Below are 19,497 nucleotides of genomic sequence, written 5' to 3'. Positions count from 1 at the left end.
CTGTTGCACATCTACAACCACCAAAAAACACCCATGCTAAATAGTTTCTAAATTTTGTCCTGAGTTTAGAAATACCCAATGTTTACATGTTCTTTGCTTTTTTTGCAAGTTATAGGGCACTAAATAAAAGTAGCACTTTGCTATTTCCAAACCACTTTTTTTCAAAATTAGCGCTAGTTACATTGGGACACTGATATCTGTCAGGAATCCCTGAATATCCTTTAACATGTATATATATATTTTTAGAAGACATCCCAAAGTATTGATCTAGGCCCATTTTGGTATATTTCATGCCACCATTTCACCGCCAAATGCAATCAAATAAAAAAAAAATTTCACTTTTTCACAAATTTTTTCACAAACTTTAAGTTTCTCACTGAAATGATTTACAAACAGCTTGTGCAATTATTGCACAAATGGTTTTAAATGCTTCTCTGGGATCCCCTTTGTTCAGAAATAGCAGACATATATGGCATTTACGTTGCTTTTTGGTAATTAGAAGGCCGCTAAATGCCACTGCGCACCACACGTGTATTATGCGCAGCAGTGAAGGGGTTAATTAGGTAGGGAGCATGTAGGGTTAATTTTAGCTTTAGTGTAGTGTAGTAAACAACCCCAAGTATTGATCTAGGCCCATTTTGGTATATTTCATGCCACCATTTCACCGCCAAATGCGATCAAATTAAAAAAAACTTTAAATATTTCACAATTTTAGGTTTCTCACTGAAATTATTTACAAACAGCTTGTGCAATTATGGCACAAATTGTTGTAAATGCTTCTCTGGGATCCCCTTTGTTCAGAAATAGCAGACATATATGGCTTTGGCGTTGCTTTTTGGTAGTTAGAAGGTCGCTAAATGCCGCTGCGCATCACACGTATATTATGTCTAGCAGTGAAGGAGTTAATTAGGTAGCTTGTAGGGAGCTTGCAGGGTTAATTTTAGCTTTAGTGTAGAGATCAGCCTCCCACCTGACACATCCCACCCCCTGATCCCTCCCAAACAGCTCACTTCCCTCCCCCACCCCACAATTGTCCCCGCCATCTTAAGTACTGGCAGAAAATCTGCCAGTACTAAAATAAAAGTTTTAGGTTTTTAAAAAAAAAATAAAAAAAAAATTCTTCTGCTGTGTAGGACCCCCCTTAGCCCCCAACCTCCCTCATCCCCCCTCAAACAGCTCTTTAACCCCCCCCCCCTCTGCCTTTATTGGGCACCATATTGGGTACTGGCAGCTGTCTGCCAGTACCCAGTTTGAAAAATAATAATGTATTTTATTTTTTTTATTTTTTTAAATATTTTATTTATTTCTGTAGTGTAGCTGCCCCCCCCTCAACATCCAACCCCCCACCCTCTCCCTGATGCCTTGATTTCAAAATCCCACCCTCCCCAGTCCTCTCTCCCACCCTCCAGATCCTACAGCATATTGATGCTGTTTTGATAGACATCACGTGCACGGGCACGCACCCGCACTAGATCCCTCCCCCCTCCTCCACCAATAACTGCCCACCCGCCTCCCTGGATGAGCTCCCACCCACCAACCATAACGGCCATCGGTAGCCGATGCAGAGAGGGCCACAGAGTGGCTCTCTCTGCATCGGATGGCTAAAAACAGTTATTGCAGGATGCCTCAATATTGAGGCATCACTGCAATAACATGAAAGCAGCTGGAAGCTATCAGGATCGCTTCCACTGCTTTCAAAGACCAACGACGTATGGGGTACGTCCTTGGTCATTAACTGCATTTTTTTGCAGGACGTACCCCATACGTCGTTGGTCGTTAAGGGGTTAACAATACTTACGCAAACTATTTCTGTATTCTAGCATGTTAACCTGTATTGTATTCTATGCTGTGAAATTTCTCAACCCAATAAAAAAACTATTGAAACTAAAAAAAAAAAAAAAAGTCCTCAACCAACTCGCATGCTACGACAGTTACATTCAATCTGCCTAATTTTATACACCTAACCCGATTCAGTGAAACCCGGATGGCCTCCATCTGGATCCCAAGACAAAGCTCCTGCAAACAGTAAAATGTGAGACCACTGACAACGGTAAATAGCCCACCTCGCCAGTGCAGGAATGCGGCTACTGTGCTGCTTCATGAGACGGAGATTGCTTTGCTGCATCATACCAACCGGCCACTTCAGGAGTACAGATAGGAGAAAGTCAGGTGGGCTCCCCCTGCTCGGGCAGACTTGTTTCTTGTGGGGATCCAGGCGTGAGTGGAGATCCTCCTTCAGAGTGATATGCACTACTGGTATAGTGCTATTGTCCGGTTCAGAAAAGCGTGGACCCTGTATCAGCTGCGAGAAGGGTGTATCCGTAGCAGGCTTGCTTGTCTCCTGCGGTGATGTATGAACCCCTCTCACATGCTCCTGCAAGTCAGACTTCCCCCATCCTGTCTGGGGAGCAAACACGGGTTCATCCGTGTTAGCAGTTAGGCATGTACTTCTGATCTCTGATGTAAGGAGATCCGTATGGGAATCCACTTGTTTTATTAGTACGACAATGAGGTCTCTGATCACAGACGCCATAATATTTGTAGGTTGTGCAACAGGGTCCCTTCCCTTGTAGTAGAGTACTGGTGTTAGCTACTGACAATTGAATGCTGAGAGCATCAGTGAATTAGCATCGCTTTACTCGATTGCATAAGTAACCAAGGGGGGTTAGATATATGTGCAGTGAAGTTGCGGCCTACATCCTCAACTATCCCGGTTAGGTTCCAGCTAATGCAGACATGAAGTTGAGGGTATCAGTCAGCTCCGTGACTTCTCCTCTATTGCTTTTTCAAAGTTATAGAGCTAGAAGTCTGGTTAGAGAGGAGATAAAAGATGGATTATTATAAGGGCTTGAAGAGCATATCAATCAAGCTGCCGATCATGGCCGCGGTCAGGACACCCCCCCCCCCCACCATATTCTATTTTATATCTAAATACTATTTTCTAATTATATTTGGAAAAATAAAGCGCATAGGATAGCTTATAATACTCTGCAGAGACCATATTCTAAAGGGGGAACTGCAGTCCCAAACATTTTCACTTACTACGAAGCTGCAAGACCTCATATCACAGAGTGGGGTATTAAAGGAGATAAACCAGGCTAGTACATTTTAGAAGCTTCCAGTGTACCTGGGGTTAGCTGATGTAATCTTGGTCCCTAATAAGAGAAAACTTACACTCAATATTCCCAATATAATTGTGAAAAATAACCTCTCATTATGGCACACTTTGATAAGACGTTTGTTAATTGCCCCTCACCCATCTATAGGCCACCATTTGCAAGGTTTATTTTGGGATCCTATTAATATTCATGTAGAAGTTTGGAAATTAGGGGGATTTGAGGTGATCGCCAATTTATATGATCGAAACTCAATTAATGCTAATTCGATATCTCTTCGATTTGACCCAGCCCCCTCTTGGCTACCATTGGAGTATGGTGCAGTGCACAACAAATTTTTTTAATTATATTTTTCCTCTAATTATAAGTGTTAATTTTAAATTTACATTAGTTACCATTACCCTTATTATACCAGTTTGCAGTCCAGTAGTGTACCATAACAGTATCTAAATAATTTTTTATAAGTAATCAAAAATGATCTATATTCTGTAATTGATGTTCCCAAAAAAGTAATTTTTGTTTAATAAAATTCCTTTTTTTGTCATCCTTTATTCATTATCGAATGGAAGGATGGATGCTGCTGCAGTGCAGGGCAATGCAAGTCATTTAAAAAAAAAAAAAAAAGCAAGTTAGTTTGTTTTATTTATCATTGCTGGTAGGCTAGTGCCGTAACAATAAGAAATGATTATGCATTTTGGTGAGCCAAAATAGCATGATGCTTAAATGTGCAATCTGCATTCATTGTGTCAGGTGTGCAATGCCCTATTAACCTGTCCATGTGCAGCCACAAAATAGCAGCCCTGAACTTAGTATGCCTAACCAATTGGGTTTAAGAAATAATAAAATAGCTAAGCTACTACTAATATAAGTCAAATCAATTGCGAATGTTGTTTAAAATTGCATGCTCTATTGCTCTTGATTGATTCAGAAGTTGAACACAAAATACATTAATTAAATGAATAAAAAAGATGTTTTTTACTTGTCTTTCCCAGTCTATTAGTGTTTGTGTGTTGTCTTTCCAAAAAGTAGAACTTGTCTCCCCTGACCACCACTATTCTATGTTGTCTATTTTTTCCTCCCTCCCACCACCTTATTCTAAAAATCTTTTATGTTCATTGTTCAACCAACAGCAAAGACTGCCTGTGTGTCATCTCCTACTTCCTATCAAGTTCACCAAAGTCAGCCAACAGCTGTGGTTCCAGAAGATTGCAGCCTGTTTCTTCTTCTACAACAGCAGTCATCCTTATCCTGCTTCTTCTTCTACAACAGCAAGGTCATCCACATTCTGCAGCCTGTGTCTTCTTCTACAACAGCAAGGTCATCCACATTCTGCAGCCTGTGTCTTCTTCTACAACAGCAAGGTCATCCACATTCTGCAGCCTGTGTCTTCTTCTACAACAGCAAGGTCATCCACATTCTGCAGCCTGTGTCTTCTTCTACAACAGCAAGGTCATCCACATTCTGCAGCCTGTGTCTTCTTCTACAACAGCAAGGTCATCCTGCAAGTGCACTGCAACTCTGCAAGGCTAGCCTGTGTCTTCAACAGCAAGGTCAGTCATCCAAAGCCAGTGTATTCTACAACTGCAAGGTCAGTCTCCTCCAGTGAAAGCCAGTGTTGCCTCAGTCTCAATAAAACATGATGATGAGCAAGCCCATTGTTTTCTTTATATTCAAGTAATTTCAAGTGTAAGCTTGTGGTCTCTTGTCTCTTCACAATTAAGGTGACTACATCATCATTAAGCCAATTGTTGTCTTATTTATATTCAAGTGCAAGCCTGTGGTATCTTGTCTCTCAATCCAGGTGATGTCACTACATCATCAAGCCCATTGTTGTCTTTATATTCAAGTGCAGCAAGCCTGTGTTCTCTTCAATCAAGGTGATTGCTTCATCAAGCACATTGTTGTCTTCAATCAATCAGTCAGTCAAAAATCAAGTCAGCAGCAGTTTTCAGGGTTCTCCATGCATACATTGCTTCATTTATTGCTTATACCACAGCTAGACTCACTGCCCAAGAAAACATGGAAATGGACAATGTGGTAATAACTGGCCAGCTAATTTCATTTCAATTAGCTTTGTGTGTCTGCATTTGCTATTCATTTAGCTGTTTGTGCATTGTACTACCTTTACTGTATACTTGTTTTGTACACAAATCATACTGCTGTAAATTCAGCACTTTTCAGGTTTCTCCATGCATACACTGCTTCATATGTTAATCATACCACAGTTAGAATGACTTTACAAGAAAACATGACAATGGTGTGTCAAAAGACCTAAGAACTGGCTAGTTGCTACTATGTAACCAAAGCACAGGCAGATAATTTTATTTTAAATATTTTGTGGTTTGTATTTTTATGCTCCAAGACATTGAGAAACATGTACATTAAGATTCTGTAGTGTTAAAATAACTTTTTATTGAAAAATTAAGGTGTTATAGTAATTTTTAGGAAAATCATGATTAAATCGCAATATTTTTTTTTTTTTTTTTTAAATCACGATTCCCCCCCCCCCCATATCGCTTAGTCCTAGTGACTATGTTGGACGTTTATCTAAAGCTATTACTGAAATGGCATACAACTCCCATTAGACTAGCTGAAATTTAACCGCCTCTATGTTGGCAGGGATGTGGAGCTGTGGCCTCAGACTTACACATCTGGTGGGGATGCCCGAAACTTGCACCATTATGGGAAGATATTAAGGGATTATGTGACTCCCTGGAATTTACATCTACGGTGTCACCCTCTAATGCCTTATTACATATTATAAAAAACACTATACCTGATACGTCAAAGAGGCTGATGATATATATTTTTACGGCTGCCAAATTATGTATAGCTCGAACATGGAAAAAACCTGAACCTCCGCGTCTTGTCGAAATCAGTGCAATGGTTGATTACATGGCCACGATGGAAAAACACTTCTTTAACTCAATTGACCAAATGGAAAGATACTGGCTAGTTTGGGACACCTGGCTACACAAATAAAATGGCTTAATATTTTTTTTTTTTCTCTTCTTCCTCTTCTCTCTCCCCTCCCCATATTTTGCTTGCAGATATGGATCCTTTTATGCTAATTGACATGGGATTTTACTTGACAATAAACACAATACTAGTATTGAACATGTCTAGAAATATAAGAAAATTACTTGTGATGCTACTATTTCTGTAATAATTGTACTTATACAATTGATCACCTAAAATTTATCTACAGTATGTACAATATTGATGATTGATATACATGTTTACAGCAGAACAAAATTACGTAACCATGTATAATTTGATAACACTATGCATTGTATTTTTATTTATGAAAAATTTATAAAAATATTTTTTGGGGAAAAAAAAGTAAGCAAGTTGAAATGACAAGGGAGCTGCTAGAGTAACTATGGACTCCGCTTGAGGTTCCCTAGATCTTGCAAAATACCTGTGAAGTTTGTTGTTCAAAAGAGAAGCCATTAGGTCTATCTCTGGGAGATCCCATTGTTCTACTATGATTGAACAATTCCTGATGTAACGACCATTCCCCTGGATGAAGAGATTGATGTCTCAGATAATCTGCTTCCCAATTTTTTAACCCCTGGGATATGGCAGAAATTACTAGAGCAACTACTGACTCTGCTTGAGGATCTCTAGATCTTGCAAAATACAAGGGAAGTTTGTTATTCAAATGAGAAGCCATAAGGTCTATCTCTGAGAAATTCCATTGTTCTACTATCTGATTGAACAATTCCTTATGTAAAGACCATTCCCCTGGATGAAAGGCTTGACCACTCAATATACTTCTCAATTTGGCAGAAATTACAAAGATTCTTTTCTGCCCTAAAAAAGAAACTAGCGACTTCTTTCATCGCTAGAGAACTGTGAGTCGTCTTCCTCCCCCCCCCAATGATTGATGTATACCATCGCTGTGACATCATCTGATTGGAAGCAAAGACAATTCTCTTCTTTCAGGAGGCAAGCTCTGGAGACAGAGCTCTAAGTTGTTTATTGGTAACCTCGCCTCTTGAGGAGGCCAAACTCCCTGTGCTCTCCTGGACCCCTATACTGCACCTCAACTTGAGAGACTTGTGTCTGTCATGACAATTGTCCAGGTTGGAATGTACTGGTTCTCTATCCACCAAGACATAATTCCTTGTAGTTGAATCCAGAAAGATCTTTTGAGAAAGCAGAGAAAAGTCCTTGCACCACTGATATAGAATGTATAATTGAAGAGGTCTCATGTGAAACAGAGCAAATTGAAATTGTGTCTAAAGCAACAATAAGAACTACAACTTCCATACATAATACTACACTAGGATTTAAGTTTCACACAAGTTGAATTATGTTCTTCTTTCAATTGTCAAAGATAGTCTCTTTGTAATCGAGTCTATGACTCCTAGAAAGGAGACTAGTCTGAGGAGATAGAGAGCGCTTTGAAACATTGTTACTGCCGCCATGATTGTGAAAAGTTTGCTGGTGTGACATACTGCTTAAGATAAAGATAGAGACAGTGCCAAGATATCGTCCAGGTAAGGATCCACATTAATTGTTTGGGCTTGAATTACAGATATGAGAGTTAACAGATCTTTTGTGAAGTTTCTGGGAGCAGTAGCCAGACCGAATGGATGAGCAATAAACTGAAAATCTTTGTCCTGAAAAGCAAAACAAAAGCAACTGATGATGATCCTTGTAGATAGGTATATGAAAGTATGCATCCTTTAAATCTACTGTGGACTTAAACTGCCCTGTTGAACAAGAGGAAGGATAGTTTAAATTGTTTCTATTTTGAAAGTAGGAACCCTGAGAAATGTGTTTAGAGTTTTCAAATCCAGTAAGGCCCTGAAAGTTCCTTCCTTCTTGGGAACTATGAAAAGGTTGGAATATAAATCTTGGTCTTGAATCAGAACTATAAGTTCCATGAGTTCTAGATCTCAAACACATTGAAAGAAAGCTTGAACCTTCACAGTGTTCTTTGGAAAATGGGACAGATGAAACCTTCCTCTGCAAGGTCTTGATCTGAAACACATTCTGTATCCTTAAGAAACTATGTTTAGCACCCAAGGATACAGACTGAGACCAGGCCTTCTGAAAAAGGTGCAATCTGCCCCCTACCAGAAGGGGATGCGGGACCACATTTTCATGCAGACTTGGTACGGAAAGGCAGCTTTTTTTGTTAGTGCCTGTAGTTGATCCGGGGACCTCCAGTCTCTGGCCGGTTGCTTTACCCCTAAGCCACTGGAGGATTCTAGCTCAACATTTGATCTGCTTAATTCTTCTACCATGTCTGGCTCGCTCTCTGGCTCCACCTGCCTGCGAGCTGCAGGTGGTTTTGCAATCAACACCCTATTTAGGAAAGCTTCCTGTAATTTCCTGTGTATAGGATCTATTCCTGGGTGTGTTTCTTCTGTGAACTGCTTGCTGTTTATCTCTGCTGCCAACCTTGCTTGTTTACTTTACCATTCTGCCGAATTTGTACTGCCTTTGCCTACACGTTGCTGACCCCATGGCTTGGATACCGACTCTGCTTTTACCTTATCCTCTCAACAATTTTGGTCACGTCTTGGGTCCTACCCTCGGTGCTGGGATTGTGTTACTATAGTCACTTCCCAACCTTAGGGCCCCTTCATGGAAAGACAATATACTACCCGTGACATTTTTGGACTGCTAAGACTTGTTCAATTTGGGTTACATAGCTAAAATTGTTAGTAGCTTTGTTCTTTCCCTTAGACCTTTTGTCCTGAGGGAGAAAGGCTCCTTTACCTCCAGTAACAGAAATAATAAGCATCTAGACCTGGCCCTAAATAAAATATTTCCTTGAAAAGGGAGAGAAAGAAATCTACATTTTGAAACCATGTCAGCAGACCAAGATTTGAGCCACAGGGCTCTTCTTGTCAAAGCTGATTATTATTATTGGTTATTTATAGAGTGCCAACAGATACTGCAGCGCTATATAAAGCCATGTTCTTGGCATTTAGCCTACTATCACCTATGACATAACAGATAAAGGCATTTGCTGATTGAAAAAGTTTCAATGATGTTGAACATCTTTCTCAACAGAATCATTTGACAACTTCTCAGATAAAACACATCGAAAAGTAGATGCTGCTGCTACGCAAGCAATACTACTAGCAGATTTAAACAAATAACACACTTGAAGGAACGCCTTGCTGTGGAAAGACTCATTTTCTGTCCATTGAGTCTTTAAATGAAGTACTGTCTTCTAAAGGAATAGTTGTCATTTTCATCAGAGTAGAAATCGCACATCTACCATTTAAATTGTTTCCCAAAGCTCCACACTAACCGTAGGCAAAAGGAAGCATCTTGAATGCAGACGTAGGATTAAAATAGATACCAGGTTTAGACCATTCTTTGGTGATAATTGACTTTATTGCATCAGGAACAGGAAAAAACTCTGGGGATTTGACAGATAGTTTGAAAATTAAATCCAATTGCCTAATGGATCTTTATTCAGAAGGTAATAAATACCCCCTCAAAAAATAATAAAAAAGGAGTCCTAAGATGTTTAATCCTAAATATAAGAGAGGAAGAGTTTGTATCTTGGTCTGTGACTGATTGCTGACTGTCAAAATGTACTTCTCCCTCAGAAGATGCAACTGAGAAGATATAATCTGATTTTACAAGTAATAGTTTAAAAGCTCTGATCTTGAGAGATTCAGAAGTACATGGTAAATCAGAAGATAGATGATATACGGGTATTGAGATTATAAGCGCTTAGGACTAGTGCCTTTGTCGCTCCAATATAAAGGTGTATTAGCCCACCCTAGGAGAAGATAACTTAAAGGACAATATACCAGAGCGCCTAAGAAGCTGATGGATGTGTCGAATATATAAAATAAAACAGTTTTTATTAAAACAATACTCCTAAAATATAAAAATATATGCAGGTAAAACCAATGATAAAAAGACGCTGTACGCCTCTAAGACCTATACACCCAAACAATACACTGCAGTAACCCTTCCCAAAAATGGGGCAAATTTGATGTCCAAGCTATAAGATGCACCTTACTAAGCTAATGCAGATGTGTGAGAATGTTCCAATTTAGAAAGAGACCAGTGTCTGATGTGATGATCCAGTGTTGATGTGGTAATCTAGTGAAAAAAGGTAAAAGAAGGTGTTGAAGTTATATTCCGATGAGCAACTGCTGCTCACAAAAATGGAAAAAAAAAAGTTTTAAAAAAAAAGTGTTTAAAAAACTAGGAAAAGAAGATGAATAATATAAAAAAATATATCCGTGAGAGATGCAACAAAAAAGAAAAAGAAAAAAAAAGGAATAAAAAACTGGAAAAAGTGTATTAATAAAAAATTAGCAGTGAAAATCGTGATCCTTAGTGCCTTTGCGAGGATGTGAACTCCTCCTAGAGTTTAGTACCTCATATCCAACAAGTGACCTATAAAAAATATATAACAAATAGTGCAATATTGTTTAGATACAGGAACAATGTATGAAATAAGGCTTACCAATGGTTGTCAACGTGTTTCGGCCCCTGGGTATGAGCCTTTCTCAAGACTATGCTTGGTAATAGTTGGTAGCCTTATATAGTGTGTGTATACTCTACAAATGAACATTAGCTTTCCTTGAAGTTATGTTTGGGTGCCAAAAGGCGAGCTCAGGCCAATCCCTTTCCTGTGCACCTTCAATGTATTCCCCTTCCTATGGGTTAGACTTACACGTTGTTTCCGGAAGTGGCGTTATAACTCCATGTCACTTCCGCATCTATGTAAAAAAACAGACACTCATCTATATTTAGAATTCTCGAGCACTCAAATGGAATCTAGTTGGGCCTCTCCTATGAGGATGTACCATTCTCCAATAGAGTGCACTGTGTGTTTACGGACCTTCCGATCTCTATAATCGTGAGTGTAGCGTAAAACCGGAAGTGCCGTCACAAACATGTGTCACTTCCGTTGGTCACTAGTTGTCTCAATCCGTATAGTTGCTTTCTGTTTGAATGATGCCGTTTACACATGGCCAAATTGTAAGAATTAACCATCTCATGTGATGTTATATTAACATGATCCGTTATATACTTTAGGATATGTGACGTGACTACAGTAGTTCTGTTTGCGTGTCAGTTATTGCTTATCTGTATCGGCACCGTGATGTGCCTGTGTTGTTATGGCAACATTTCATTTCTAGAGATTGTAGGGACAGCTGTGTGTTCATTCCCTAATTTAGAAGTATACATTAGCCACTGTCACCTACATATAGATATCTAGTGGCAGACTTTGAATGGTATTGGTGGATCTAGCATTATATATGTAACATAAACAGACTACTTATTGATCTCAGCAGAATATTGAATGATAAACATGACCTAATCATGTATCCCGTAAGTAAGCATATATAGGGGTCTATACACATGTACATAACCATCAATACCGGTAATTTACGATTCGTGTTGACATTAGTTTAAAGTCCTAAGTCCTGATTTACCATGTACTTCTTTATCCTGACACCTGATAAGGTCCTTGATTGCATATTTGACTTTCGTGTTGGAAATTAAATGCCTGGCTTTTGTACCACATTTACAAGCTTTACAGCTCGGGCAGGGAAAAAACCCTTTTATTCTTTTACCTGAGTAGTCATTTTCAGTAGTTCTTGTCATTTTTGGTATTCTTGGAGCTAGAGAATGTTTTAGATTGTTTGTTTTCCTAGATATAAACCTTGGTTGTTTAGTCAAGTGCTCCCCAATAGTATCATCATTTTTTAGCAGTGGCCAGTGTTTTTTTAAATATATTTTCTATAATACGTCTATGTTCGCTATATTCAGTGATGAATGGGACATTAATAATCTCAACTCCTAATCCTTGGGAGGTTGTATCTCTATATCTGAGGAGATCTTTTGACTGTATTCCTTACTTCATTGATTTTCTTATTAAGCTCATCTTCATCATACCCCCTCTCAATAAGTCTCTTTTTCAGGGTTAGGGCTTGTTCTTCCCATTTATCTGGGTTAGAGCAATTTCTTTTGATTCTAAGTAGTTGCCCTTTCGGAATATTCGATTTCCATTTTTCATGGTGGCAACTTAGTTTATGGATATAATTGTTGCTATCGACTTCTTTGAAGAATGTCGAAGTTTCAACTTTCCCATTTACAATTTCTATTTTTAAATCTAGAAAATGTATCTCTTTGTAGCTATATTCATAAGTACATTTCAGATTGGCTTCATTGTGGTTATCTCTATGGTGTATTTCAGATCTTCTAGTGTCCCTTTCCATATGATTATGTCATCTATGTATCTTTTGTATAGGACCAGGTCCACGCTAGCTGGGCAGCAGTCCCAAAAAACATGCTCCCATTTACCTATATACATATTAGCATAGCTAGGCGCAAACCTGGTCCACATAGCTGTACCACATATCTGTCTAATATTTACCATCATTAACAAAATAATTGTGAGTAAGAATATAGTTTATACTGTCCAGAATGAAATCAAATTGTGTCTTTGGTATATCTGTCTTTTTGTAGGAAATGTCTAATAGTGTTTATACCCTCTGTGTGTGGGATGCTTGTATAGATAGACTCCAAATCACATGTGGCCATTATATATTTGTCGTCCCAAGGAATATTCTCAATGATTCTTAGAATGTGTGTCGAGTCTCTCAGAAATGAAGGGAGGCTCGTCGCATACTTCTGTAAATGCTTATCCACATATTCAGAGAAAGTGCATGTCAATGACCCTATGCCGGAAATTATTGATCTCCCAGGTGGGTTAGATAAAGATTTATGTATCTTTGGTAGGTAATAGAACACTGGGGTAATGGGATGTCTAACTCCAATTTATTTAAATTATTTTTCATTTAGGATCCCCAGTGTTCTAGCATTTGATAACATGTTGTTGAACTTTTTCTTAGAGATGTTAACTGGGTTGTTGTGTAAACGGTAATATGTGATGGTATCTCCTAATATCCTATTGTTCTCTGTAACATAATCTGCTTTGTTTAAAATCACTATGCCTCCTCCTTTGTCGGCAGGCTTGATGGTTATGTCGTGATTTTTTTCTAGTTCCTTAATTGTTTCGATTTGTGGTTTCAAAAGATTATGTTTAAAGCTTTTAAATCTGCCATTATTTATGTTTCTGATGTCGTTGCAAACTACCATCTAGAAAGTCTCAATGGCATTGCCCTTAGTGTTAATATGATTAAATGTTGATTTAGGCTTCAGGTCTGTATGTACAAAATTGTCTTGTGCTGTTCCTATATTGTGATTTTTGCATGAAAAGGAATTATTCTCCAAGGGATATTTCATGAAGAACCTTTGTAGTGTTAGTTTTCTAATGAACTCTTTAGTGTTCACATAGGTCTGTAACTTGTCTAGACTCCTTGATGGTGCAAAATTTAGCCCAAAATTAAGTATGGATTTCTCTTTATCTGATAATACCTTTGAACTTAGGTTGTATATACCTTTTTCAGTAGACTCTTGGTTATTCATGTCTATATTATTATTAGATTTTAAGATGTTTTCTGACTTGGTTACAATTGTATTTCTGTTTACTCTAACACCCCGTTTCTTTCCTCTATAGGTCTTCTTTTTGAGTTTGAAACTAGGTGTTCTTCTGGATCTGTGATCTTGCTTTTTGATATAGTTCTCTCTCTCTCTCCCTGCTGGCTGTTTGATTCACCCCTAAAAAAAAAAACTTGTTCTGATGTTGAAGCTGTGATTATGTCTTGTTCTACATTGGAATTATTCCTATTATTGTGCATCTGTTTTGCTTGGGTTGTCTCCAACCTTCTATGCTCATTGTCATCTTGTTCTACATGTGAAAATCTGTTATGTGTATTGATGTATCTTTCTTTCCAGTGGGTTGTCTTATGTTGCTGGTTTGGAGCATTGACATGAAGATCTGTCTGTTAATTCTCCTAGGTTCATAACGATCTCTTGGATATCCGTTTTGATGATATATAGTTTTAGTAAATCAGAAGTTGTTCGTCAGACTCTTTTGCATTTACTAGGAGGAGGCATGGCCAACATATCAGATATTTCTGAGATCTGTTGCTGGGATTTTCTGTTATACAACTGCTGAAGATATCATTGTGCTCATCACATCACATGCAACAGGGAAATGCCCACAAAAGATGCACTTCCTCTTAACTTTGGCTATGAGGGAATCTTACGGAGTCCATATGTTTCAAATAAAGGGTCACGTCTCTCCAAGCTGCAGGTGTTCACTGAAAAAATAGCAACTACCTATGGCATTAAATACATAGAATAACCTGTATCACATAAAAGGAAAAGTAGCCCCTTAAATGAAAGTGAAGCCTTTTTTATTATTAATGGGTCACATGCCACTCTAGGATTACAAGTCATCACCACAGTGGAATTGCAATCAACTCCATTCCCTAAAGACAGCATATACACTTAAAATATCTCGTATGAAAACAGGGAATCCCATATTCACAATAAAGGTTCACTTAAAGGGACACTGTACCCAAAAATTGAATTTCGTGATTCAAATTGAGCATGAAATTTTATGCAAATTTCGAATTTACTCCTATTATCAAATTTTCTTCATTCTCTTGGTATCTTTATTTGAAATGCAAGAATGTAAGTTAAGATGCTGGCCCATTTTTGGTGAACAACCTGGGTTGTCCTTGCTGATTGGTGGATAAATTTATCCACCAATAAAAAGTGCTGTCCAGAGTACTGAAACCAAAAAAAAAAAAAGCTTAGATGCCTTTTTCAAATAATGATAGCAAGAGAACGAAAAAAAAATTGATAATAGGAGTAAATTAGAAAGTTGCTTAAAATTTCATGCTCTTTCTGAATTACAAATGAACAAATTTGGGTTCAGTGTCCCTTTAAGGGAATGCAATAAAAATGACAACATCTCTTTGTTAGGCTACTTTTATAGGGTCCATGGCTCTAAGTGAGGCAGCACCAAAATAAAACATAAAAACTGGGAAAATTACTCATCTCAAGTATGAATGTCCCCGGTTATATGAAGGGTCACCAGATGGTCATAAATTTAACAAGTCCCAGCTCTAACCCCCAAAATACACAGGGATACATGAGGTAACTTATTTGAAACAGGCAAACATCCTGGTTCATGTTTATATCCAGCTAACAAACGGTTATCGTGAAAATAGCAAATACTTTAAATTATTGTACCTATTTTGAGAGTTCTGTCACCTCTAAAGATGCCCTTATCAGCCCCCTGACAAGATGATAATTTAAAAGAAAGGGGGTCTCACCATTAAAATAAAAAGGTTCCATGCTTATGATAATAATCATCTTATCATGAAAGTAATAATGGTCATGAGGCAGTAACCATTAGCTTATCTGTTATGTTTGTGTTATTTATATATTTACTTAAATTATTGAATACACACTTCATGGATTCACAAATATTCAGTTAAAAGAAAAAGAAAAAAAAAAAAAAAAAGTATTCAAAATATATAAGGCAGTCAAAAAAAATACTGGCCACCAGGTTTTGATTTCCCTTTGAACAAGTAAATTTTGTTTTTAAGCCCCATGGAAAAGCGTGATATGCCTATTTTTTATACTGTATATGTAATTTAGGCATCTTGAATAATTCAAATAATGTCTTCATATAGAATGGAAAAATAAAAAGAATTATAACCAAAGATAATAATGGAAACATCATGGACACCCATAGAGAGGCAAAGCACAGAACTGAATATACTATAATTTCAATAAAATGTGACGTTATTAAAACTCTGCAAATCCTAACTGGGATAATATTAATAAACTATACATAATTTTAATACTTTGTGCCAATTTCCATATAAAGGAGCCCTAACAGATACCTGTAGTGTAAGATGACTTTCAAAAGGCACTAAAACTCCTACTGACAGATACTTTAGATCAGAGATGTCGAACCTTTTAATATAAAAAGGTCACTTTATTTATTTACCCCAATGATGGTCAACAATATTTTTCCAAGATGAGAGAAAGTAGGCATGTTGCTTGCAGTGCACTGTTTACTCTTTAAATGTGCAGAAAGAGGCAACAATCATTCTAAACTCTTTCTTTAGCAGGAATCCGACTTTCACACACAACCTTATGCCCTCTGTAGGAGCATAACAGTTATGCAGGGAGAAGGGGCAGGTGTTAAAAGTAAGCACCTAGGAAGAAATACGTTGGACAAAACCTCTCACTGCAAATAGAAGATAGCACTGCATGCAACAAGCCTTCTCTCCTTTTTGTGCAGTATGCTTAAAAATCACAGGGGGCAGCTAAATTAAACAGGTAAAAAAAAAACTTCCCTACAAGTCAAGACAAGCGGGAAATACGCATTTCTGGGGACACTTTTTTAAAATGTATTTAATTTATTTAAAAAAAAGTCACATTGCACAGCTATTGATTCCATTCTTTCTTGGTTGATTTCCAGGTATCTTATTCTTTAGGATTTACACAGTTTGGTATAAAAAACACAAAATGCCAAAGCAATAGTGAACTACAAGTCTGTATATACAATGATAAAATTCCCATATACCACAGTATTTCCTAAATATAACCAGACAATAGTTTGCCTAATAAAAATAATGAAATGTTTAACAAACCTACTTATGGAATTCTGTGGGATGTTTGACTTCTCATGCTTTTGTAAACAAATAAAAATAAAATACAAGATATCCAAGAAATGAAAGTCTCCATATCGCACATTTATGATTTAGGTTAAAATTATGTAATGCTAAGATTTTTAAAGCAAAAACTGTATAGATACATAAAAATATGGATTGATTAAATAACACTCAGATACACAGCAGGGAATTCTAAGTTGTAAAGTGATTTAATTCAGTGTTTTTCAACCTGTGTGCCATGGCACACTAGTGTGCCGTGAGAGATCCTCAGGTGTGCCACGGCAGACTGACAACAGTGTGACATATTTTTTAAACTTTGCTTGTTTTTTACTCCCAGTGCAGGGGTAGTTTGTAGGAGGCATGGCATAACAGCACAATACATACAGTATGTGTGTGTTTGTGTGTATGTGTATATATATATGCTGTATTAGGCTACAATGTGTGATTTTTTTTAAATTTTGGGATGGTGGTGTGCCACAGGATTTTTTAATGTAAAAAAGTGTGCCACGGCAAAAAAAAGGTTAAAAATCACTGATTTAATTAATCATTACATTTAGAATAAGTGTTAGCAAGTATATTAACTTGAAAAAGGTTTGCCGAATGACTGCTAAAAAAAATACCTTGGAAAAATAGTTGCCATACATTCAATTCTCTATAAACAATATGCACAATGATATAAGAGACACAGCTGGTGTCTAGTGATCATTCTCACTATGAAAGTAATCACATACAATAAATTGTTCAATTCAACACTACCTTTTTATTTCATAGAATCAAATGGATTACCAGCTTAGACTGTGGACCCAATGACAAATAGATTTACAAAAAAAATAAATATCAATCAATATCTATCATTGCATTCATATAATTGTTTGGGGGCTCAATCAATCATTGCATATCACTTGAAGTTTACAAAATATCAACCCACATGGTGCTATTGAATCACTTTATAATAATGTGGCATTATAACTCTAAATGGAAAGTATTTGTGATAAACCTATGAATGGGACAACAGGATATTGTCAGTATAACATAAATAAGTAAAGTGCAAGCAACTATTAATGATGGAGAAATTGACAGCACAAGAGTATAGCTGTGTTTAAGTTTATAATGTGCATTCAATACTTGTAATTCATATACATACTATATATCTGCTGCTGCATCTCATTTACAAAAACAGTTGTCAAGTGCACATGTCCTATAACCATTTCATTACAATCCACAAAAGCTGTACTCAATTAACCATGTCCTCACTAAGAAACCCAATCCAAACTGTGATGACCATCGCATCCTAGATCATGCTCAGCTTAATTAACCTTTACTAGATGTGAAACTATTAATTCCCCAAATAACACTATGGGGGCTTAACAAGCACCTTGCATGCAGTGTATGTTATGTTACAGCATCCTCAGTTACCTGTGAATTAACCATTTCATCAAAGAAAGACAGCTGTATGAACTTGAGTAATGTATACATTAATATAAAACATTATAGTGTAAGACCCCCTCTGTATAGCAGGGAAACCCCCTACATACGCTCCGTTCATTTACCGTCCATCCCTCCGCCCACTTATGATGCAGCTAGTTCTCACTTTTTGGGGTTGCCCTTGCCTTCCCCCCACTAGTCACACTTCCACTGCTCTCCCCATCAGGGCAATAAGTGCTGTCCCCTCCCAAGGCCTGTGTATGAAGCCAATGTAAAGTAGAGATCGTCTTACCCTTTTAGCTCCCTAATACTGCTCCCCTCCCTCCCGTACTGAGCCGTGCTACCCAGGTCCCCACTGTACCTCATACAGGTCCCCCGAAGCCATGACTCGGGGATATGCGCTGCTCCGGCTCTCTGGCTGTGAGTGCAGAATGACAGCCAGGGCTGGCTCCGGGTATCACTGTGCGCAGAATCAGAGACACTAGCTGCTGGAATACCCAGCTCTGGAGCCGAGCGGACCAGAGCAGCCACGGGGGGGAGTCCACAGCTCCTGCCCTGCTGAATGTGCGGTGAGATACTGGGAGAGAGCAGTAGAGTGGCCGCTAGAGGGAGCGCTGCGCCGAAGAAGAGGCATAAGGAAACGCGCGTGGGGAGCACCGGTGCACGCACTCACTAATTCTGCACTGGGATTATATACTGTATTATACCTACCCAGAGTAACTAATGCTACGGTGTGAAATTACATACCGCACGCACACATAAAGAGTAACAATAAATAATAAGGCTAGATATTGCACTGTATGTACACACTAAAGTTCCACAATAGCACAAAAACTGCATAAAGAGACTTTTACGTCACACTGCATTATACGCAGTAGCTAAAGTGTTTCTAGACTGCTTTGCGACATTCATGACGTACTTTTAAAATGTAGATGAAACCCCTTATTTTTTTTTGTATATGTATGTGACACAAAGAATAGGGTCATATATATGGGGCATATATTTGACGAAGAATTTAAAAATAAACATTTGTTTATTTCAAGTGATTAGTTTTACTATGAAAGTTTTGTCAAACTGTTTAGCATCACTTGCAAGTCCTTACTAGTGGACATTGCATTAAACCTATTTTAGACTACTCAGCATTAAAATTACCTGCTAGAGGTTAGAGAGAATGAAGTGTATATAATGTGGGGACTTTTCCTTTTGCTGTCCAGTGCAATTGATACTCTGACTCACCACCAAATTGTATGTTTATCTCAGAGCCACTAAGTAATATTGCAGCACCTTCCCTATGTATCGTATTATGGTTGCCAGCTGCCCTACACAAAAATATTATTCAACCAGCAGATTATCAGTGTAGTTAGGAAGGACCCTTACTAGACCGCAGATCAGACCCATGGGCTGGCCTTGAA

At 37.9% G+C, this 19,497-nt stretch overlaps 1 protein-coding gene across 1 annotated transcript in view; it reads right to left on the bottom strand.

The window, feature by feature from the left end:
• Window positions 1-18,534, bottom strand: part of CDYL2 (chromodomain Y like 2) — a 454,107-nt gene extending 435,573 nt beyond the window's left edge. Inside the window, exon 1 of the mRNA XM_053700586.1 lies at window positions 18,447-18,534. Within this exon, the coding sequence (XP_053556561.1) occupies window positions 18,447-18,470 (24 nt within the window). The 5' untranslated portion in view covers window positions 18,471-18,534. The remainder of the gene's footprint in view (window positions 1-18,446) is intronic.
• Between the last annotated feature and the right edge of the window lie 963 nt (window positions 18,535-19,497).

Source organism: Bombina bombina, chromosome 1 (genome assembly GCF_027579735.1).
Source record: "Bombina bombina isolate aBomBom1 chromosome 1, aBomBom1.pri, whole genome shotgun sequence".
Classification (NCBI taxonomy): domain Eukaryota; kingdom Metazoa; phylum Chordata; class Amphibia; order Anura; family Bombinatoridae; genus Bombina; species Bombina bombina.
The sequence above is the reverse complement of the archived record's forward strand: the minus strand, read 5'-3'. Positions and strand labels throughout refer to the sequence as shown.